Here is a 23,323-nt window from a genome sequence, read left to right as displayed (position 1 = left end):
TGAATGAAGTCTTTGATCCACAGCCGAAGTCAGCTTGGCATTTGCATCTAGACGCACTTACCAAATCACAGTGTTTTTTTTCATTTATGAATTTCTCTTCCTCATCAGACTGTGAACTTATACCCTTTTGTATTTCCAGCCCTCACTATAGACCCCATTAGATAATAGACACTCAGTAAATATTAACCGAATGCATGCTGTTGGCGTCAATAAAAGTATTACATACAGAATAAAGGCAATTCTATTATGTATTTAGCATTGTTCTGACCTTTATTAAAAAGTGTTATAAGAATTCAGATATTAAAAAGATGGGAGAGGGTCCAATAAGAAGAGAAAACCAATTATATTGTTTGACTTGTGAGAAAAACTTAGGAAGAGCTGGAAAAAAAAAACTTTGTAGAGAAAAGAAAGCAACAAGGTGATTAAAAAAAAGAAAAAAAGAATGGGTCTTATAGAAAGAGGTTAGTATTCTCTCCATGGAGAGTAACTAGCCTCATCATAGTTTAAGTAACTCAGTATAAATACTTTCTTGATGGCAAGAGGAGGGGACACTGAAAATTTAGGGGGAAGTTTGCTAGTCCCTTGTCACACTCCACCACAAGCTACGTGGGGAGGGGAGTGTGAGTAGCTGATGCCTGGCAACCTTGTAAAGCTTCACATTTCTCTATTAAAATTTGAAAATTTTTATCATCATCATCCAACTAATAAGTATTCTTCACAATTTGAGATTTCCCAAATTCATACTTACTGGGGGAAGTTGTGGAGGTGGGAAAAATGGGAACTGAGGAAAAAATGGTAGTCCTTGGGGTGGGTAAAAGCTAAATCTCTGTAAGAAGAAACACGATGTCAGTGATTGCACACAATTGCAAACTTATTTTATTTTTTTAAACTTTTTTTAATTGCTTAAAATATTACAACAAGTAGTACATTTTTCTCCTTTTTTTTCCCCTTGACCTTCCCCCGGCCTCCCCTACCCCCCAGTGTCTTGTGTCCATTGGTTATGCTTATATGCATGCATACAAGTCCTTTGGTTGATCTCCTACCCCCACCTCCCCCAATTGCAAACTTTTAAAATGATGAACATGCCCTTTGAAAATACAACTAGAAGTTTACCTGACCACTGGAACTGCCTCCAGATTGTTCGAGCTTGTAAAACAATAACAGCAGTGAGGTGAAGCAACATATGTGGCAAAACATTACTCATTACAAAGAGATTTTATTCTAACTGAGGGTAGGTAACAAGCTGCTACTGAGCATGATACTCATCAGTAATGTAGCTTCACCTCTGAAATAAAACACGGCTGAGTATCTAATAAGGAAAAGTTGAATTAATTCTGCCCAGTGATCAGAATGGAAATAAGTTTCTTCAGATTAATTAATACTACATGCCTGTTTTTCTTTGAATCAACAATGTTCTCAGCATCTGGAAGTTAAATGTGAAGGGAGATGGAAGTATAAGTTTAGATTTGGTATCCCCAAACACAAATTTTGAAAGCTCCCTCACTTCTTCGAAAACCCCTCTGTTAAAAAAAATGTGCAGGGAAGAGGGTTTCTTGCCTACTTGGTGTCCTACGTATTCAAACTATAATAGACACAGGTTAGACTCATAGATCTCACTTGTATAGATGTAGAAAGCACGGCTATAGTCAACCTGAGGCAGTTTGGGGTAAGGGTATCCTACACAATAAAAGCGTGGTATGCAAATTGTCCCCTGGACAGGGAGGTCGTCAGGAGTTTGACCAGGGGGCGGGGCCAGCCGGGGGAAGGGAGGGAGGCCCCAGCTGGCAGCCGACAGCCACTAGGGACACTACCAGTGCATGAGTTTTGTGCTCTAGTTATAAATGAAACTCAATTCAAACTGTAATTAAGGCCTAGGTCATGCCCTAGCCAGTTTGGCTCAGTGGATAGAGCGTCAGCCTGTGGACCAAAGAGTCCCACATTCGATTCCGGTCAAGGCCATGTACTTTGGTCAGGCTCCTCCCTGGCCCAGGTCCTGGTCAGGGCTTGTGCAGGAGGCAACCAATCGATGTATGTCTCTCACATCGCTATTTCTCTCTGTCTTTTTCTCTCTCTTCCACTCTCTCTAAAAATCAATGGAAAGATATCCTCGAGTGAGGATTAAAAAAAAAAAAAGACCTAGGTCACTGCAGAATATTTGTTCTCTCTTGCTAAGTTTACTTAAGAGTTTCCTGTGCTCCAATTAGGACTCTTCAGTGCTCCTGCATTTTTATCATTCTCTGTAGGTCCTGAGGTCGCTCTTATAACTCACTTTACAGACTGGGAAGCCACGGGTTTCTTCCTCGCTCAAGGTCACGCACTTAGCAAATGGCACCATGCAGCTGGGATTTGTATTGGGAAGACCCTTGGGCTGAAGGAAACACGGGACGTGTCTGGGTCCACAACATTGCTGGACTCCACGATCCTCTTTTGTGAAATGAGAACACATAGGAAATGCTTTCTAGCCCAGAAATACTGTCTCTAGAATGGAAGTGGAGTGGGCAACTGGCAGGAAGTACTCACAGGGATGGGCAGAGCAGTGGCAGTGCTCAAAAGGCCAGCCAGGATGAGAAGTTCCATTCTGAGGGAGGAGTCTGGAATGAAAGGGTTAGGACAGTGGTCAGCAAATCGTGGCTCGTGAGCCACATGTGGCTCTTTGCCCCCTTGAGTGTGGCTCTTCCACAAAATACCACGTGTGGGCGCACACGTACAGAGCAATTGAGACTTCGTGGCCCATGCGCAGAAGTCGGTTTTCGGCGTGGGTGAGTCTATTTTGAAGAAGTGGCGTTAGAAGAAGTGGGGGTACATTCACTGAGGTCGACCCCTCAGATTGAGGATGTTTTTAGCAAAGGCCAGCTTAGGAGTACCCTAATTAAGTTAATAACAGTGTACCTACCTATAGAGTTTAAGTTTAAAAAATTTGGCTCTCAAAAGAAATTTCAATCGTTGTACTGTTGATATTTGGCTCTGTTGACTAATGAGTTTGCCGACCACTGGTTTAGGAGATCATTATCAGGTGTTTCTTTTTTTGCCTACCTCCTATTCCCATTGTAATAGACTGTTTAGTGAGAGATGTTGAAATCGTGGTCAGGCTAACTTCTGCCTCTAGATTCAGGCTCTGTAAGCCTAGACTGTGCTTTAAAATGCATTGAATGCCTTTAGATGAGACACTCATTCTCTGGTTCATAGCATTGCATTCCTACTCTTCCTCATAATCTATTCCAGTGGTTCTCAACCTTCTGGCCCTTTAAATACAGTTCCTCATGTTGTGACCCAACCATAAAATTATTTTTGTTGCTACTTCATAACTGTAATGTTGCTACTATTATGAATTGTAATGTAAATATCTGATATGCAGGATGGTCTTAGGCGACCCCTGTGAAAGAGTCATTCAACCACCAAAGGGGTCGCGACCCACAGGTTGAGAACCGCTGATCTATTCTGTTCGGTCCCTGAAGTTATTTGAATTTGTTATGCTACCCACAGATCTTCAAACACCAGTGTTATATCATGCTTAGTATTGGGGATGTACCATTACTGGCTCAAATGAGATTCCTTATGTAATATACAAATAAATCCACCTTGAGCTTCTACGAACCCTGTGAGACTCACCATGGTCTGGATGCTGTTACTGACAATTTTAATTTCTCAAGGAGGAAAGGATCTGGAAAAAATCTTGTAAGGCATAATGGGTTGGCAGACAAAAAGCATAATATGAGTAGATTCCATAAAGCAAATCAATGTCATCTTTACTGGCTAGTTGATTCAGAAAGCAAACCTTTTTATAGTCCTCAATCACACTTAATTTAAATGAACTTACCTTGTGAGTTTCCAGTCAAATCACTGAACTCTAGAACTGAATTTTGGAAGAAAAAGAAACTTCATCATGTTCTTATTAAGACTTGTCCCCAGGATCTGAAGCAAGATGTACCTCTTTATATATAAGTCACTCTTCAACTATTTCACATGTATTTGAAACTGAAATCTGATTTAACTTTGTGCCATTTTATTTTGCCTGAATTTAAGCAACTTATCCCCCTCTCCCTCCTTTCCCCACATCTCTCCTTTGTAGTTTTCTTCCTTAGATTCAAACCCTTGAATTTCTTTTTTCCTTTGTCAACTGAAACTATTAGAAATCATTAAATTCTTCAACACAAGAATATCTTACATTCTTTTACCTAGTGCAATAGAATCAACCCAATGACACTGTATGTCTTTTTAAAAAATTACCTTTGCTTCAAATGGCCCTCGGAGCAAGAATTCAAGGGGCAGTGTGATCTCCTAGTACCTCTATGCCCATCTAGTATTTAAGCTGTATTACTAATGCCTTCATGGGTATGGGCAATATGAGTCATAAAATTTAAAGCTAAAGTGAATAATTGTTTCCAGACTAGAAATTCCAACTCATAAAGTCTCTCAATTGCACAGAGATAGGATTAAAGACTGATTACTGAGAAAATAACTTCATCCCCTTGGTTGGGATTAGGGTAATGTCTTTATCACAACCCACAATTAAACACTGTGACCACCAAGAATATTAAAGTGCTTCTACAATATGTCATTTAGGGCAGTGAGACACATGGGAGCCTGAACAGATAGAAAATGTTAAGCTTCTAAAATTTTCTATTTTTAGATAATATTTTTTATTTCAAAATAAAACATTTTTAGTAAATATTTAGGTAGTGTTTTCAGCAATAAAAATCACTTTTCACTATTCCAAAACATGCAAAACATTTAAAATGATAATTTAGGTCTAATTAATACCACTAAGTACAATTTCACTGTTCCCAGCAAACTCATGAATAGAAACTTGTTTTGTAATTAGTTAAGACCTCTCATGACATTTCTTTAGAGCTACATACAAAAACATTCTAAATTTGGGATAATTTCTAAAATTATTTCCCTCATTGGAAAAATATAATAATTAGATTTTGACTAATCAAATTGAACTTAATTACTTAGACATGACATGGTGTGATGTGCTCTGGTTAAGAGCAGGTGACTCACTGAGCTAAGAAGAGAGATAAATAAAATTTTGAAGCTAATCAGGGAAGATTATCCTGATAAAAAGAAACTCTGCCGTAAGTATCCTACAGATAAAGTTCTTAGGGGCACATTCTCTCAGTGACTATCAGAGATAAAGCTTTTACCAACAACACATTTCTGATTGTTGAAAGAAATAATCAGAGATAATTGCATTGATATCTTTTCTTTCATGTAAGAAAATATGTAAAAAAACATTTTATTTTCTTTCAAATATTTAAAGTAGAGTAAGGGAGACAAGGTCTTTCAGATCCTAGAAACTCTATTATGGTGTCTTTTATATTTTTGCAATCTAGCTTTTACTGTAATAATAGTTACCAAAAATGAGCTCAAATGAGAACACACTTTCTCTTAAGACAAATGTTCTTGCTTCAATTTACAGTAGTGATGTTTACCGCTGACTCTATTGGGCATCACAGCAATTCAGGAATTTCCACTGTCCGTGTTATCTTTACACTATTTTGAGGACATGAAATGTGTAGAATTTTTGCAGGGCCACCCTCTCTCCCCAAAACACATGGACACCTGCATAAAAGCTAAAGTTAGTTGTATCAAGCAGTGCACAATCGTCTACATTTTTAATTGAATTGATAAAGAACACTTGAATTCACTTGTTCCCTGTTTAAACTTACATTATGACAAAGGACATTCATGAGCAACTACCATTTAACAACTGAACATTTGTTTCCCATAGGAAACGTCTCTCCCAACCACGTTCACACTTGTATTTTTTTTTTTAACTAATAGGGTCTAGGAAGCACAATTATAATTTGATATGAAGTGTGAGCCCTGGGTTGATCTTTCACATATAGTTCTTTAAATAAGTGACTGGAAAAAAACTTGAACAAGTACTTGGATTTCTATGGGTTTTATTAGGGTATTAATACATGGAAAATAATACACATTCACAACAAAAGGGCATTGTTGCATTTTCTCGACGACATGCACATGGTATTACAGACAAAAGGACGTATCTCATAAATTGATACAGTGTGATGAGTTAAACTGTTTACAAACAGCATACAGCATTTTGCATATATCAACTTCACTTACTGTTAAAGTCTTATTTCCAACATCAATGTTAAATGGCTGGTGCATATACAGTTATCAAGCAATTACTCATTGTCTTCTCAGACATGCAAACATTCTGCTAAATATAAATCTACACGTATCACAGCTGCATGGATTTCAGAAGTGGTCAGCATAGAGGAGGATGCTGGGAAGTTTGAGTTTTTTCAGATCTTAATTCAAAACAGGAGGTTTTCATCTATGTCTTCTGTAAAAAATCGAAAACAAAACAAAGCACATTTTTAGGAAGTAGCCAGAGTAGTACTAGAAACAAACAACATTGGAGCTGAAGGATTAGAACAGGCAGCATGATGGTTCTCATCCTGGGGAGGGCATTGGTCACCTGTGAAGCTTAAAAAAATATAGAATTTCAGGCTTCTTGCCTGGCTTCCTGAATCAGAACCCCCAAGGGTGGGCCAGTGGCGTGTGTACATTTAGAAAGCTCTGCAGGTAGTTCTGATGGAGGGTTGAGAACCACTGATAGAGGATGTTGCAGGGAGGCCCAGCCAAGTAATGCCAAGTATACTAATCTGTAAGGGTTGTTAAGATAGAATGGAAATAAGTGGAGGTCCAGTGACAAATCAAATTTCCAATCGAGTAATTGGAAAAGAACTTGTTGCTGCACCTACGGAAGAAGACAGCATCCTCAGGGGGCTATAAGACTGCCCCTTACCAGCATGGCCCTCCCTCACTCAGTAATTGTTGCAGACTAAGCTACTACCCTGTCTGGGGCACCAGGTAATTCTCCTGCCTAATATAAATCTTCCTCTTACTCCAATAGCGGGAAAAATGATGAGTTTGGTCTATTTCTTTGGAGCACTGGCTTCATTTGTAAAATTGGGATAATAGTTTCATTACTTATAAACTAATTTATATCCTATATAATAAAAGCCTAATATGCTAAGTGTCCAGTTGTCTGGTCGGCCGTTCAACCAAAGTGTAATATGTTAATGATATGCAAAGGCAGCTCAACTGCTCACTATGACATGCACTGACCAGCAGGGGGCAGACAGTCAACTGGTCGGCCAGTTGCTATGATGCTCACTGACCACCAGGGGGCAGATGCTCCAACCAGTAGGTTAGCTTGCTGCTGGGGTCCGGTCAATTGGGACTGAGTGAGATGGGGTTGGACATGCCTTGGAACCTTCCCACTGTCCCTCCCTGCTGGCCAACCTCCTGTGTCCCCCCCCAGCCCCGATCGTGCACCGGTGGGGTCCCTCAGCCTTGCCTGTGCCCTCTTGCAATCCGGGACCCCATGGGGGATGTTGGAGAGCCAATTTTGGCCCCATCCCACAGGCCAGGCCAAAGGACTCCACTGGTGCATGAATTCGTGTACTGGGCCTCTAGTTTGTTTATATTCTTGAATATATCTTGAATAGGTTTCTAATATATAACTTGAATGTGTTTATTTTTCATTTCCTTAATGTAACTGCCCTAGTTCAAGCTCTCATCAACTCTTGCCTAAATCTACCACAACATCTTCTCAACTGTTTTTTGGCTTCTCCACAATGCAACCAAAAGAATCTTCCTTAAATATAAACCCAATGAAATCACTCCCTGTTTAAAACACTTTGGTGATCCTCCAGGACTCCTAGGGTGATGTCTTTAACTGGCTTAGTAGGACCTGCATGATCCAACTTGTTTACCCTATTAGTCCCACTAGGAAGGCTTTCCTGAAGATTAGTGTGGATATATGTCAATAAGTATACATACACATGTTATGTCCTGGGCAGTAAATAAGTAAGACTCCACCACCTCTTAAATGAACCCCTTTTTAGACATAGAAGGAAAATGAGACCTGCGGGGGACGAGTGGCATACCCTAATTCACATAGCCAGTTAATGACAGAGCTGGAATATTTGAGCACATTTAGTTCACATCAAAGGCCATTAAAATTCAGGAAAAGTCTGGCTAAAATTATCGTGTTCTTCTGTTGATTTCTCAGCCTAGAAGAAAGGAAGGATATACTTATAAACTGAGACATACCTGTTTTTGCTTTCCCTATCTGTATCCCAAAGCAGTAACTTGTTTACTGGTTCTGACTGAATGTTTCATATCTGCTTTATTGGCTTACTGTGTGATAATTCTTTCCCTTCTTCATAATAACGTAATCACAGCCAAACCACACTGAACAAACAAGACCATTAGGAGCTTTGCAGTCACTGGACTTTAAGCTCTTCCTGCTCCTCCCAGACAACCGCCCAGCCCAGAGCCTGAGGGAGCCTACGTGCTGAACAGTGGCCACAGTTTCCTTAAATAAACGGTCTCTGTTCATATTTGTCTTTTGCTTCCTTCTTTAAAATCAAGTGCCATCTAAAAGGGCATACACAAGTACATCCTGCCCCAGCCACGTTATTCCCTCTCCAGAATGGTGGGTGGCAGGGGGAGACGTGCAGGCGCGCACACACACACACACACACACACACACACATCTCAATGTGAGAGAGAAACAAGAGAAACACCAGTTGGCTGCCTTTCACAAGTGACCTAACCGGGAATCGAACCTGCAACCTTTCAGTGTACAGGACGATGTCAACGAACTAAGCCACTCTGGCCAGGTTAGGGTGATTTGTTACGCAGCAACAGACAACTAATACACAGAAGTGGTTCCTTACAAAAATATACATTCTTTGCTCATTATGGTTGTGCTTATTTCACAGAACAATATTGTAGAGAAAAAGAACTAATACTTTCTGCTTGCCTATTTATCAATAAACTAGAGGCCCGATGCAGGAAATTTGTGCATGGGGAAGGGGGTTCCTCAGCCTGGCCTGAGCCCTCTCACAATCCAGGACCCCTCACTCCTAACTGCCCGCCTGCTTGCTCCTTACTACTTGGCTCACCACTCCTTAGCGCTGCTGCGCTTGCCAGACATGAGTCCGGCTTCTGGCTGAGTGGCGCTCCCGCTGTGGGAGTGCGCTGACCACCAGGGGGCAGCTCCTGTGTTGAGTATCTGCCCCCCTGGTGGTCAGTGTGTGTCATAGCTACCAGTTGTTCTGGTCCTTCCGCCGTAAGGGTCGCTGGGCTTTTTTATATATAGACTAGAGGTCCAGTGCACAAGGGGGGGAGGTGCCTCAGCCTGGCCTGTGCACTCTTGTAGTCTAGGACCCCTCAAGGGATGTCCAGCGGGAGTGGGCCTAAGCCTGCAGTAGGACATCCATAGTGCTGCTGTGGAGGTGGGAGGGGCTCCCGCCACCATGGCTGCGCTCACCAGCTGTAAGCGGGCTTCTGGCTGAGCAGCTCACCCCCTATAGGAGTGCACTGACCACCAGGGGGCAGCTCCTGCATTGAAAATCTCCCCCCTGGTGGTCAGTGTGTGTCATAGCGACCAGTTGTTCCACTGTTCAGTCAATTTGCATATTAGCTTTTTATTATATAGGATATATAGATAACTAATTCATCATATTCTCAGCTCTTTCTAATTTCAAGGCATTATACATGTGCATAAAGACTACTCTAAAAGTGAAGTTCACACAAGTTACCCCTTTTGGGGAACTTCTGACCTTTGAGGAACTTAATTTACTGCTTGGTCATATGTTATTCTACATGTATATTGTGAATATATGTCTAAAACCTCAGTCTTAAGGATTTGATCTTCACTGTTCATTTACATTGTAAGCATTGTAAGTTTTGATTTCCTATTTTTAAAAACATCTTTCAGCCCTAGCCGGTTTGGCTCAGTGGATAGAGCCTCGGCCTGCAGACCGAAGGGTCCAGGGTTCAATTCCAGTCAAGGGCACGAACCTCGGTTGAAGGATCCTCCCTGGCCTAGGCCCGGGTTGGGGCATGTGCAGGAGGCAACCCATTGATGTGTTTCTCTCACATCAATGTTTCTCTCTGTCTCTCCCTCTCTCTTCCACTCTCTCTAAAAAGTCAATGGAAAAATATCCTCAGGTGAAGATTAACAACAACAACAACAACAAAAATCTTTCAAATTTTGATTATTGAAAACATGCTTGCTCATAAAAATCAACTCTAACTTAGGAAAAGAAAAGCAAGTAGATTAAGACATAACCTAGCAAAATAAATGTCTAAATTTAAATTCCTCCACTGTGGGAGTAAGTAAAGAAAAACCCTCTTAATTTAATTTTTTATTTTTGTCACTGAAGATGAAGTAATGGGTCACTTTGGGTTAAAGGAATACTATTGGGATACAACTTGTGATGTAAGACCCAGCTCTTGTTGGTGTGTTGGTAATGAATTCTGAGATTCTTCTGATGTCTCCCGTCGGCAGAAGCAGGCTGGCTGTTTTACTCTTCACATATGATTTTTTAAAAGTTTGGTCCAGCCTGGCTGGTGTAGCTCAGTGATTGAGCGTCAGCATATGAGCCAGGAGGTCACGGTTTGATTTCCAGTCAGGGCACATGCCTGGGTTGTGGGCTTGATCCCCAGTGTGGGATGTGCAGGAGGCAGCTGATCAGTGCTTGTCTCTCATCATTGATGTTTCTCTCTCTCTCTCCCTCTCCCTTCCTCTCTGAAATCAATTATATATGCGATGCCCAGGTTAAGGAAGGCTATCAAATCCTTTTCTCAGAAGGGCAGCCTTCTGAGATTTGCCACAACTCTCTGGGTTCACATCATTTTATTAGGCTTAACCAACTGCTGAGACCTCAATGCAGTTATCCTCTAAATATTCACACTTGCTACTCTTTGAGCAGCATAAAGGGAGTCAAAGAAAACCTTGCCGTGAGAGTACTTTCTCTGAAGGAGTCCTGCCTGGGATGCTGCCACCTTGCAGTTTCTAGGTTTCGATTGGAACACGCAGCAGGTTGTCTCTATGAGGGCTACAGGGCTTAGGTTCAGCGGTTCTCAACCTGTGGGTCGCGACCCCTGAAAATACATCCTGCATATCAGATATTTACATTACGATTCATGACAGTAGCAAAATTACAGTTATGAAGTAGTAACGAAAATAATTTTATGGTTGGGTGTCACCACAACATGAGGAACTGTATTAAAGGGTCGCGGCATCAGGAAGGTTGAGAACCACTGGTAGAGAATGATGATGAATTTACCTTCTTTAATTCCAAAGCAGTGGCCCCACTCCTTCAGGGTGATGTGCTTATCCTTGTTGGGGTCACACTCATCAAAGAAGCGAGTGATGCAGTGTTCCATGGGCACCAGAGATGCTCGCAAAGGAGCGAGCTCCGAATGTGTCAAGACTCTGCAATGAAATTCATGGCAGCCTATTAGCTGAGTAGCTTGTCTGTGAAAGTTAACTCTTAGAATCACCAAGGGCGTCTTTCTTCCACAAGATTGCCGACTATGCCAAATGAATAGAAGGCTCATGAAAAGTTGCAAATGAAAGAAACTATCTTTGGGTAAGATAGAGATAGCTTTTGGGGTGTCAATACTTAAGGTTTCCTTTTTCATTGAAAACTGCCCTCCCGCCATTCTAAATTTGTAGGAGTGCCCCCAGAGATCATGTTTCTGCAAACTGGCCCTACCTGATGGTTCCAGATGTAGCACTTGACCCAAGTTGGGCCAATCAGATTATCTTGGGACTTTAGGATCAAGAGTGAGAGAATTAGAAGAGTCTCAGTGGGAAACGTGTGAACTTGGGAGCTGGGGTGTGGCCAGACTCTATTATTTTCAAAGCAGTTTTGTGTTTAAACACCAAACCACATTTATTTGACATTTCAGTCTTCTAGACTAGAACTGGGAAATCCCCTAAATCTGTTTAGAATTCTCTTTGTCGAGATAATTAGACATTAAATCAGTGAAGTGACCTGGTCATGGGAAGGTAAAGAGTTCTTACCTGTCCATAGGATGTTGGTCAAGTTCACTGAACTGCCAGTGTACAGGATACACATACATGTGGTAGTTTTTCTTAAAGTCCCTTAAGAGAAGGTCAATGGAATGGTCCCCAGCCAAGAGTCTCTTTTCATCCAGGTAAATTTTCTTGACCTGGAATTAGGAAGGGAGAAAGATCACAGAGAAATGTAATCAAATTATCCTTTGCTAAAGCTTACTTGAAGAGCAATGCAATAACATGACGGAGGAAAACAAGCCCAGGCCATTGTATGAGACCAAATGAAATGCCTTCTAATCAACAACAGCCTTTCTTTTTTCTACATAGAATAACAGCCAACAGTAAAACAACTTAAGTTTTCAGAAGAAATTTGTCCTTTTTGATTTTTTTAACTAAATAATGTTTATTGCATTCCTTAAAACTATGAGAAGATTTTAACTGATTTAGGCAAAATTGTTGATTAGTGAGTGAAAAGCCCACTCTTCCCCCATTGGCATACTCCATTCTTAATCCTCAGGGTATTGCCATCCACTGCCTGCTCAGGCTCAGTGCAGCCCTAGTGCGATACTGTTTGTCCACCCTACCTGAAAGTTCTGTTTTGTTTCTAATGCTCTCATGGCTCTCTGTGATGAGGTATTAAAGAGAGAGGATAGAAATTATTTTGGGGAAATGTGTGCAAAACTCCTAGCTTGTGGTGTTACCCGTTATTTCACTGAGTAATTGGAAGCAATCAGAACAGAACTTCTAACCATTCCCATGACCACATCTACCAGCTTCCCTCCTTATCAGTGTGCATGAACTTCCTGTGCTCCTAATCTAAGCCCTCCCCTCACTGGTGCCCGGAGCCCACCCCTCCCCACCCCTCCTCATCTACTCAGGATAACCTACTGGGCACCTTTCCTTCTTCACTGGCTTATTTCCAGAAACACAGGAGATCATCCACCAGCTCCCACTGGGGGCTGGAACTCTTAAACTTACATCCCCCTCCAGCTTCCTCCCTATTTCACTGTTTTCCTTTGCAGCAAAATCTCTTGAAAATATTGTTTATACTTGCTGCTTCCGTATCCTTCCTCTTAATCTATTTTGAACCCTGTCCACTAAAGCTTTTCTCCTCTCCATTCTGCATTAACAGCTCTTGTCAAGGCCAACTATGATCATCACAGGCCAGATCAATGGCCAACTCTTAGTCCTCCTCTTACAACCTATAAACAGCTTTGACACAGTTTAGGTGCACCCATCTTCTTGTTTTATTTTTTCTTTATAGCACATTCCATATGCATATTTTATACATATGTTTACATATTTGCATGTATGTTCATATTTGCATATGTGAATATATACATATGCATGCACAAATCATATATTTAAATACATATGCACATATACACTTATTAGTTAAGAGTTTGTCTTTTTGCCTAGAATGTAAGCTCATGAAGGCAGATATCTTTGTTTTGTTTATTGCTGTATCTCCAGCACATAAATCAATTTCAGCTACTGGAATAAATTTTTCCTGGGACCTTCTGGAATCAATATTCTGCACACTTTAATATTAATATATTACTGACATTGTGAGTAATGAATTCTCTTATACCATAAATCTATGTCTGGCCTATGAGGGCAAAAAGACATTTAGGTTTAAATAATATGTCTGGGCATGAATATATAAATGTTGAATTGAGGTTCAGCTTGCTTAAACAGAGGTTGCTCTAGGTATGAGTTAGACAGCTCTCCCTCAGGGCTACTGCCCTTTGCATGGAATGGGGTGGTTTAGCATGTCCCATACCCTGTGGCATGAATGGTCACCGCTACTATTCCATATGTGCCAACCAGACTGGGGAGGCAAAGTGGGCTTTTGCTATATGCTTAGGGAGGTAACCCCCTCCCCACCTATGCCCTGACCCCTTTTTTCCTCAGGCCTTCTGGACAGACATGTAGGGAGCTGACCTGTGCATAACTTACTTTATTTCTCTGCTTCTCATTTAAATATCCAGCATGTTCAGGGTTAGGCTCATAAAGTTGCATGAGGATATTCTTCAGCCAGTCTCTCATTCTTAGAGGGAACTGAGTCACTTCAAAGTCTGTACAAGTAGGAATAGCTGTTTCAAGCAGAAAGTAAATCGATGTTAACCTTTGGGTCTTACTCCTGTCCTATGGCAAGTCCTCAGAACAGGAAGTGTGGCGACTGACAGCACCCTTACGGCCCAGCCACCACAACATGGCCCTTAACCCTGGCGGCACAGCAGCACTGCCCTGGGTGTTGAAGAAACCTATCAGATGCCAGCTTCTACTCAAAGAAATTCTGATTTGATTGCTCTGGGTGGAGCCTGGTATCAGGATGTTTCACAGGCTCCAACGGTAGCTTAGATGTGCAGCCAGGGCTGAGAACCACATCTCCAGAACCGGAGAGCTGGGACTTAGAGGTGGAGGACAAGGCTGTTTATCAGGGGAAAAGAGAAAAAGCTAGAAGTTAGCTCTTACTGTGGTCACCATGCAATACTTAGAAATTCAGTGGCTTAAAGGAACCAACATTTGTTTTCTCAGTTCTGCTGAGATACAATTGACATACAACACCGCATACATTTAAGGTGTGCAGAGGAACGACTTGACATGCATATATTGTGAGATGATTCCACAGTAAGTTTATTAATATCTATCATGACCTCACATAGTTACAATTTTTTTTTTTTTACTTGTGATGAGAACTTTCAGGATTTACTCTCTTAGCAAGTTTCAAACATGCCAGACAGTGGTATTAACTATGTAGTCAACATTGCATCGATGGTTTCTTTCTTGAGACCTCTGCAAGCCCAGCACAAGTTGGCAGGAGGGCTCTCTGCTCATGGCAGTCTCTCTGGGCCTCAGCACGATGGAGACGCCACCTCTCAGCACAGGGAAAAGGGATCGGGGAGAACCGCACAGCGGCTCTGAAATGCTGCTGCCCAGAACGCACATGGGTGATTTTTGCTCAAATTTCCTTGGACAAAGCAACTGATATGGGTACATCTAAAAGCAAGGGGCCTGAGACATTTAGTCCTCTCCTGGGTCTAGGAGAGGAGAACCGGAAATATTAGTGAGCACTGCTGATGTGGAGAATCACTTATCGGTGAGGAGATCCAAAGACAATTGAGAATATCCTGGGAAAGGAAGAGGATTAAAAAAAAATACAAAAAACTTCTGGAAGAATATGTTGTCATAAAAGTTCTTGGCAGAGGCTTAACTTGACTAGGGAAAAGGACAAATAATTTAGCAAAATTCCAGTGATTCATCTCAATTATTAAGTGGATAACATTGTATAGTGGTCCTGAATCCCAGCCACACATTAGAATTGTCTAGGTTACTTTAAAAACAAATGGAAAAAACAAAACAAACCAAGGTTCCAACCCAGTTCAATAAAATTGAAATCTCTTATGCTTAAAGCCTGGGCATTCTGCTTTTTCTTCTTCTTTTTTTAAGTCTCCCAGGTTGGTTTTAATGTGCAGTCTGGGTTCAGGACTATATTAGCTTTCTCCTGTTAGCATACGTATGAGCACATGTAAGTATGTTGTTCAGCTCTGCACAGATTCACCCAACCCTCTGAGCAATGGTGGCTGGTAGCAGTGATGGACTCTTACATTTGCAGGCTCCGAAATAATCCAGCTGCAGTTGGTGCCCCTTTTTGGTCCCCTCCAGTCTGCACTTAGTAGCAAACAGATGGCAGGAGCTAGCATAGGTCTGATTGTCAGTGCCACAAACCTAGGAAAGACAAGCACGAGAAAAAACTCATGTCTCTGCATGCTCATTGGGAAAACGCTCAGCTCCTTAAAGCTCACTGTGCTGTGCCCCACAGGTGGTCAGGTAGGTGAGGCTATTAAAATTGTAACTATCCCATTGGGCACAAAAAAATTAACTAAGTTATACCAATGGTGATGACTATTTAACTTCAGATAAGCTCAGTAGAATGAAACTGAAGATGTTCCAAGGATAGAGTGACTTTTAAAATGATTTCTATAGATCAGTGCCATTATTACCTTTCTAGGGCACAGTTGAAATTTTTTGACTTGGCTGCCATTTGTTCCTACTTAATATTAATTCAAATGTTAGATGATAACCTGGGCTTTTACCTTTTTATTACAAAAAATTTCAATAGCTTCTTTCATGTAAATCACTAGTTGGTGTGCCGTAGAGACCAGTTTGTAGAATACTTACCTGGTCGAGGAGTTTTGTAGGAGGGCAAGTCATTGGATCTTGGCAAACACAGTGGGGTTTTCCCTGTTGGTCAGCCTTGCACATGTGTCCTCTTTTACACTGGAAGTTCATGCAAGAATCTAAGATAAAAGTTTGGACAGGGTAAGCTAAATTGAATATATAAACTCAAATTCATCCAGATAATTAGCTCCACTTTCATTAAGAAGAGAAAATTTGGGAAAACTTCAGAAACCATTTTAATGTCAATTTTCAGGTCAGGTCCTCTGGCATAGACTATGTTACACATAGTCTAGATTGTTCTATACACTTTGGCTCAGAAATTTAGGAAAAACAAACAATAGTCATAGTCTGAAGTCTATAGTGCAATTTGTTTAGAAGTTAAATAAGCCATGAGAATTTTGTTGTGTTGGAATTAAAAATATTTGTGATTGGGAATTAGGTTTTAATTAAATATGGGATCTAAATTTCCTAGTAAGTTATGAATTTAAGAATCAAGAAGGTAGAATTAATTCCTCTCAGAAGCAAAAGGATTTAGATAAAATGAATTCTAAATTCAGTAATATTGCAACAGGACTTCCATTTGGTAAACACACATACTCATAGCTATATAGTAGTCCCCCTCATCTGCAGGGAATACTTTCCAAGACCCTCAGTGGATGCCTGAAACCATGGATAGTACTGAACACTTTATACTATGTTTTTTTCCTATACATACATACCTATGGTAAAGTATAATTTATAAACTAAGCATCGTGAAGTAGCTTTAAGCTACTATTGACCTTCTGGCGATATGCCAGGGGGGAGATCACTGGTTTTGGGAGAGCCTGGATCATCATGATGATATTGATGGCTGGATGTCAGGAGCAGATGATGTTCATCATTGGAAAAATTTAATATTTTTGGACTGATGTTGACTACAGATAGCTGAAACTGGAAAGCAAAACTGCGAATGGGGTAGACTACTGTATATGAAATGTGGGCAAGAGAATGTCTACAACAGGCCCTGACCAGGTAGCTCGGTTGGTTAGAGCATCGCCTGCCTGATACGCATACAAGAAGCAACCAATGAATGCATAAATAAGTGGAACAACAGATTGATGTTTCTGTCTCTCTTCATCTCTCTCTCTCAAATCAATTTTTAAAAAGAGAGAGAGAATGTCTATAATTTATGAGAGCATTTCCTTAGGGAGAACTGGGGAGAGGAGAATTCTGTGAAATAAAGGGATAGGGGTAGCCCAATATAGCCGATTCCATCTCTTCCTTGATATAGTCACAAACAGCCCATACTCACCAACATCGTATACCCTAATGTTGCCTTCAGTTGAACTTTCATCTTCATTCAGTGAGCTCTCTGCTTTTTTGGCCTTTATAGTAACAAGAGGAGAAGGTTAAGTCTATTGGCAAGCTGTTACCTATTTTATATTTCTGATGTGCATACATTCACTGAACTTCTCATATCCAAATCACGTCAGATCTCAAAAAGAGACACCAGTCATAACTGTGGAAATAGACAGCAATCCTTTGAGAACAGGAGCTATTTCCATCTTCCTGCACTGGATCCAGGCTCTATCTCTGGGGATTACGCAATAAAAGTTGGAACTAACTAACATCAGGAGCAAAGTTGGAAGCTCCCCTTGGGATTGGGGAAAAACAGTAGAAATATAGTATCATCGTGCAATTCTGTGGGTAAGACATGTTACCTCAGTAATCTCTGTGAAGCTGCTGGTAAAGATTCCTTACAGGTTCTAAAGTGGAGAAAATTCCTCTCTTAGAATGGCAGCAGAGTTCTCAGAAATCGAGGTTGTTGACCTTGCCCACCAAAAGCTGTCAAGACTTCCTGGTGGGGGGCTGCCAAGGTTTTGCACAGAAGCTCCAAATGATTAAACAACCAAATAACAATATGCTTCCCCCTACCCCTCTCTCACTCTGCTGTCTCCCAATTATCACTTTGTGCCTGTTTGCTTCATGAAGTTGTAGCTGAAGTCTTTGTTCTTCATCTTTATAACCAAATCAACAGACATTGCTGGATCTCCTGTTATGTTAGAGGCATTTTGCTAGAAGTTGGTAATCCAACTTGATATGACCTGACACCTACCTGCCCTCAAGGCATTAGAGCAGCAGTTGTCAGTGTCTCCCACCCTCCTATCTGTCATTGTTTACCATTCTAGTTAGCTCCAGGGACTTCCAACGGCCAGCATCTGTGTCTTTGTGGCTTCAAAACTATGGAATTCTATTTAGCCTGCTCAAAGAACAGACTGCAAGTTGTAGGGAACTGACACCCCTCTAAGCCTGTATAAATTAGGTACCTTTGATTAGCCTCCTTTCCTTTCCTGTGTCACTTCTCCACTCCTCTTTGTTCCCTGAACTTCTAAAAAAACAAAACAAAAACAACAATTCCGCCCCCCACCCAAACACACACACACACACACACACACACACACACAACAAAAACAAAACAACAACAACAAACAAAACCTGCACTAAGATTCAAGATCTGCTTCTAGGGGAACCAAAATAAAGTAGTCATTTTCAGCCTAATAATGGAGATGCAGAGAAAAATAAGAAGCTGCAATATATTTAGTAATGTACTGATAGAGGTAAGTAAGCATAGGAGACTGGGAAAGCACAGAGAAAGGTCATGGCTGCTTCTTGATAAAGCTAACTGCTTTATCAGACAAGCATCACTGTAAATAATCTCACCCCTTGGGATTCTCTAGGTTCACTGGCATCTTCATTCTCATTCTCAGGAGCTCTTTCTCTTTGCTCCTCATATTTGATGTGATAGCTATCGGAAGTAGCCCTTTCAGCCTCCTGGAAGGCCTCGCTTGGGAGGAAGTAGTCGTCGCTTGCACTGTGCCTGGGGCCATCATCACTACCACCAGCAGCAGGCTCTGCGAGTAAAGCCTCAGAAACAGTCTTTTTCTCCTTCTCCTCAGGGTTGCTGATGACTTCAAGGCCAGCTTTTCCCTCTTGGCTCTGCCATTCAGTATCTTGATTGTGCTTCTTGATTTTTGATGCAGTTTCCTCTTCCATTTCTTCATTGGAGTTATCCTCTTCTTGCTCTTGGTGACCCTCCTCAAATTCATCTTTCTGCATCTTGCTTACTTGAGTTGGTTGACTGGACTCTTCCAAAATATCATCAGATCGGGTAGCGTCTTCTTCCTGCTTGCTGTTAGAATGCTCCTGGGGAAATTCTCCCTCTCTTTCTTGGTTATCATTGTGGGTACCAACTTCGCTTGGCTCTAGTCTCGTCCCTTCCTCTTCTCCATTTGGAATGTTTGGATCCTGCTCTTGGTTTTCTTCATCACCTAGGTCTTCACCATGTTTGCTGCTCCTGTTTAAATGATGATGTGAATCAGTTACAAGCTGCTCTTGGTTTTCCTCTGTGTTTGTGATGCTTTCTTGTTGGTTAGAATCTACAGTGGGACTAACATCAGGAGCAAGGAAATCAATATTCTCTGGGAGTTTTTCCTTTTGAGGCTCACTCGTATCTTCTTTTAGGTCCAATGTACCTCCAGCGAGTGCGTCCTCTAAATTCTCACTTAAGTCGCTTTCACTTTCCTCTTGATCCTGTAATCCCTGATCTGCTGACTGGTCATGATTTTTCTCCTTTAATTTTTGTACTGCAGATTTTTCAGCCTTAAAAGAAAAATGTTTATTTTGAAACAAATGATAATTTATTATATACCTCACATTTACAATTCATAAAGCCAACATTTAATATTTATTATTCTTTGTTAATATAATGACATGTAAACTTACATTTATAATGTTCTTCATATTCTATAGCTACAAGTTTTACCTGAATTTGAATTTTGTGAAATGAAACAATTATATAGCACCTCAATTGAAGGAGTGAAACTCATTAATTCTCACAATTCTTCTAGTGATCGGAGGCAATTGATATGATATAAAAAATTAAACTGAGATGAGAATGAAATAATCCCTTTGGCCATGCTTTGAAATGGAAACCTTTGGAGAATTTGGAAATTATCTTAGCATAACTATGTGACTTTTACCTGATTGTTGGGCTGCTCTTCTACAGATACCATAGTTTCCTTTTCATCTTCTGCATCTTCACCCCCTAAAATGGGCACCTTAGTGTCGCCAGGTGTTACTAACAGTTCAGCCTGTTGGATGGAACTCAAGGACTCAGCAGTTGGTTGGGAATGGTCAGATAGGAACCTTGCATTTGTCTGAAAATTAAAAAATTGGTTTGTGTTATTCATGTATATATGTTAATGTTTAAAATTTTTAGTAAGTCTGTTATTGTCGTCACTAGAGGCCTGGTATATGGGATTCATGCACTTCGGGTCGGGGTGGAGGGCAGGGATTTCGGGGATTGGCCTGCTGTGGGAGTGCCTCTCATCCCGGTCAGACGAGTGGCTGTGGACCCCCGCTCTGAGCGGCTGCTCCCACTGTGGGAGCACACTGACCACTAGGGGGCAGCTCTTGCGTTGAGCGTCTGCCCTCTGGTGGTCAGTGCGCATCATAGCGACTGCTTGACTGGTCCTTCTGGTTGTTCCACCATTCAGTCTCTGGGCTTTTTTTATATAGGATTATTAGTAGCAATACACTTCATTTCAAAAATAAATTAAAAGATATTCTCTAGAATTTATAAGGATACAAGCAAATGTCCAGAATATAATCTTAAGTGAAAACAGAATCCCAATCATGTTTAAGAAAAAGTTATACATGCAGAGACTGAGTGAAAATAAAGTTTCAATAATAATAAATTTTACTTTCTGTGTTTTTCAAACTTTTACAAAACAATTGTACTTTATAATTTTGAAAAATATTGTTTGTATAGCAGAAAGTTGAGGTTAAATTAAGTTAACCATATAGGGTATAGCATTGTACATTTGCTTAAGTTAATTACTCAATGATAATTAGCAGAAAGGCTGTAAACCTTTTATTCAATATTTGTTTACTTCCTTAACATTATCAGCCTAAATCCATCAAGAAATCCTTTAATAAAAATAATTTAATGTCAACTAATTAAAAAACTGTGGAACAGAACACCAAGTCTAGTAGGGAAGAGTAGCTAAGGCATATTATTTCCACTAGATGGATGGCTCTGTCTATTTCTAGCAAGATCAGAGGCATGCTCTGGCCAGTGTGCACAGTGGTTAGAGCACTGGCACATGCACTGAAGGATTTAGGTTCAATTCCTGGTCAAGGCCTTGTACCTGGGTTGCAAGTTTTATCCCTGGCCCCAGTAGAAGTGCATGCAGGAGGCAGCCAATGGATGTGTCTCTTTCACATCAGTGTTTCTCTCTCTCTCTCTCTCTCTCTCTCTCTCTCTCCCTCCCTCCCTCCCTCTCTACTTTCCACTCTCTCTAAATATCAATGGAAAAAATATCATTGGGTGAGAATCAACAACAATAACAAAAACAGATCAGAGATCAGAAGCCTGGTTGGAGAAGTTGAGATAAGGCACCTCCCTTCAAGTCTTGACTCACCTATTTACTATCTGTAGTTTTGCTCCTCTTTAACCTGTCATCTCTCAAGGTGAAGTAAGCAGAAATATCAGGATAAGGTCAAGTGCCCATCAGTAGATGAATGGATAAAAAAAGCTGTGGGACATTTATTCTATGGAATACCATGCAGCTCTAAAAGAGAGGGATCTCTTACCCTTTGGGACAGCATGGATGGACCTGGAAAATATTACACTAGGTGAAATAAGCCAAACTGAGAAGGAAAAATATCACATGATCTCACTTATGTGTGGAATCTAATGAACAAAATGACTTGACCAACAAAATAAGACCCGAAGCAGGGAGGCATGGAACAGACTGACATACCTCAATGTGGGGTTGAGAGGATGAGAAGAGATAAACCAAAGAACTTACATACTTACTAGAGGCCCGGTGCACAAAATTCGTGCACAGGATGGTGTGTGTGTGTGTGGGGGAGTCCCTCAGCCCAGCCTGCACCCTCTTGCAATCCGGGACTGCTTGGGGGATGTCTGACTGCTGGTTTAGGCCTGATCCCAGATCCAGGGGGATCAGGCCTAAACCGGCAGTCGGACATCCCCCTCGCAATCCGGGACGACTGGCTCCTAACCACTGGCCTGCCTGCCTGATCGCCCCTAACTGCCTCTGCCTGCCTGTCTTATAGCCCCTAACTGCCTCTGCCTGCCTGCCTGATCGCCCCTAACTGCCTCTGCCTGCCTGTCTTATAGCCCCTAACTGCCTCTACCTGCCTGTCTTATCGCCCCTAACCACTTGCCTGCCTGCCTGATCAACCCTAACTGCCTCTGCCTCGGTCCCCGCCGCCGCAGCTTTGTCTGGAAGGATGTCCGGAATGATGTCCGGCTGTCCGGTCTAATTAGCATATTATGTTTTTATTATTATAGATATGCATAGCCCATAGACATGGGCAATAGGGTAGTGAAGACCTGAGGGAGGGGTAGGGGTTGGGAAGAGGGGGGCAAGAAGGGGAAAATGGGAGATATATGTAATACTACCAACAACAAAAAATACATTAAAAAGATAAGGTCATGTATATTAAAATATGTTATAAATTTTAAGGAGTTACCTAAGTGAAAAATTACTATGGCTAATAGCAATAGCATGCAGTGGTAATAATACAAAGTGTCTGGTATCTTAGGCAGGTAGTCTCCATGAGTCTTTATTAAAGAGATGCTGTGGACACTCAGATGTCAGATCAGGTGTAAGTACTAGCATAAGACTCAGATTCTATTTGGATGGACTCATCTTTATTCCATTAGCAGGTCCTACAGTGCTGATTGTGCAATATAAGGAAAGGCTGGGAGTACAGGATTTATTTTAGATGTGGTTTGCTCTCCTGCTTCTTATTACCAACTAAGAAGAAGGATAATATGTTTTAAAATTTCCAAAGAAGCTATTTGTAAGAGGGAAAAGGAGAAAGAATGGCAGCCAGGTTGGTAAGTTGCTGGCAGGGGCATCACGTAAACCAAGGCTGGAGATTTTAGACTTATTAGTGGAGGACTGCTCCCCCTCTCTGCTCCCTTCCTCTCCAATTTCCCCTCCTCAAAATGGAAGAGATGCACAAGAACACGGCAGCTTCTTTTCTTTCAGAAGTTTCTTGAAAATGAAGTTGTTTTGTCCTTAGGCTCACATCTATATTTTAAACAACGTACCCTCTGGATATCTGCATGGAATTTGTAACCACACAGAATCAACCCACTGACTTCTGGAGAACTCAGCAGGAGGGGGAAATGATACAAGATTTCTAATAGATAGAGCTATGAGAAGGTATTTTGAGCATTTTCTAGGTCTGTGTGATAAACAA

General features: G+C 41.2%; 1 protein-coding gene across 3 annotated transcripts in view; it reads right to left on the bottom strand.

Moving 5' to 3' along the window:
* Positions 1 to 5,892: 5,892 nt before the first annotated feature.
* SPARCL1 (SPARC like 1) overlaps positions 5,893 to 23,323 on the bottom strand; it is a 62,259-nt gene continuing 44,828 nt past the window's right edge. For all 3 annotated transcript variants that reach the window (XM_070393131.1, XM_070393146.1, XM_070393139.1), the window contains 9 exons: positions 20,065 to 20,241; positions 18,746 to 19,684; positions 17,337 to 17,409; positions 16,046 to 16,164; positions 15,472 to 15,592; positions 13,820 to 13,956; positions 11,867 to 12,015; positions 11,124 to 11,272; positions 5,893 to 6,316 (listed from right to left, as the gene is read on the bottom strand). In XM_070393131.1, coding sequence (XP_070249232.1) covers positions 6,288 to 6,316; positions 11,124 to 11,272; positions 11,867 to 12,015; positions 13,820 to 13,956; positions 15,472 to 15,592; positions 16,046 to 16,164; positions 17,337 to 17,409; positions 18,746 to 19,684; positions 20,065 to 20,241 — 1,893 coding nt within the window. In that variant the 3' untranslated portion in view covers positions 5,893 to 6,287. The remainder of the gene's footprint in view (positions 6,317 to 11,123; positions 11,273 to 11,866; positions 12,016 to 13,819; positions 13,957 to 15,471; positions 15,593 to 16,045; positions 16,165 to 17,336; positions 17,410 to 18,745; positions 19,685 to 20,064; positions 20,242 to 23,323) is intronic.

This window comes from Myotis yumanensis, unplaced genomic scaffold (genome assembly GCF_028538775.1).
Source record: "Myotis yumanensis isolate MYYU_CA2020_CCGP unplaced genomic scaffold, mMyoYum1.0.hap1 SCAF_1, whole genome shotgun sequence".
Classification (NCBI taxonomy): domain Eukaryota; kingdom Metazoa; phylum Chordata; class Mammalia; order Chiroptera; family Vespertilionidae; genus Myotis; species Myotis yumanensis.
This window is presented reverse-complemented; position numbering and strand designations above follow the sequence as displayed.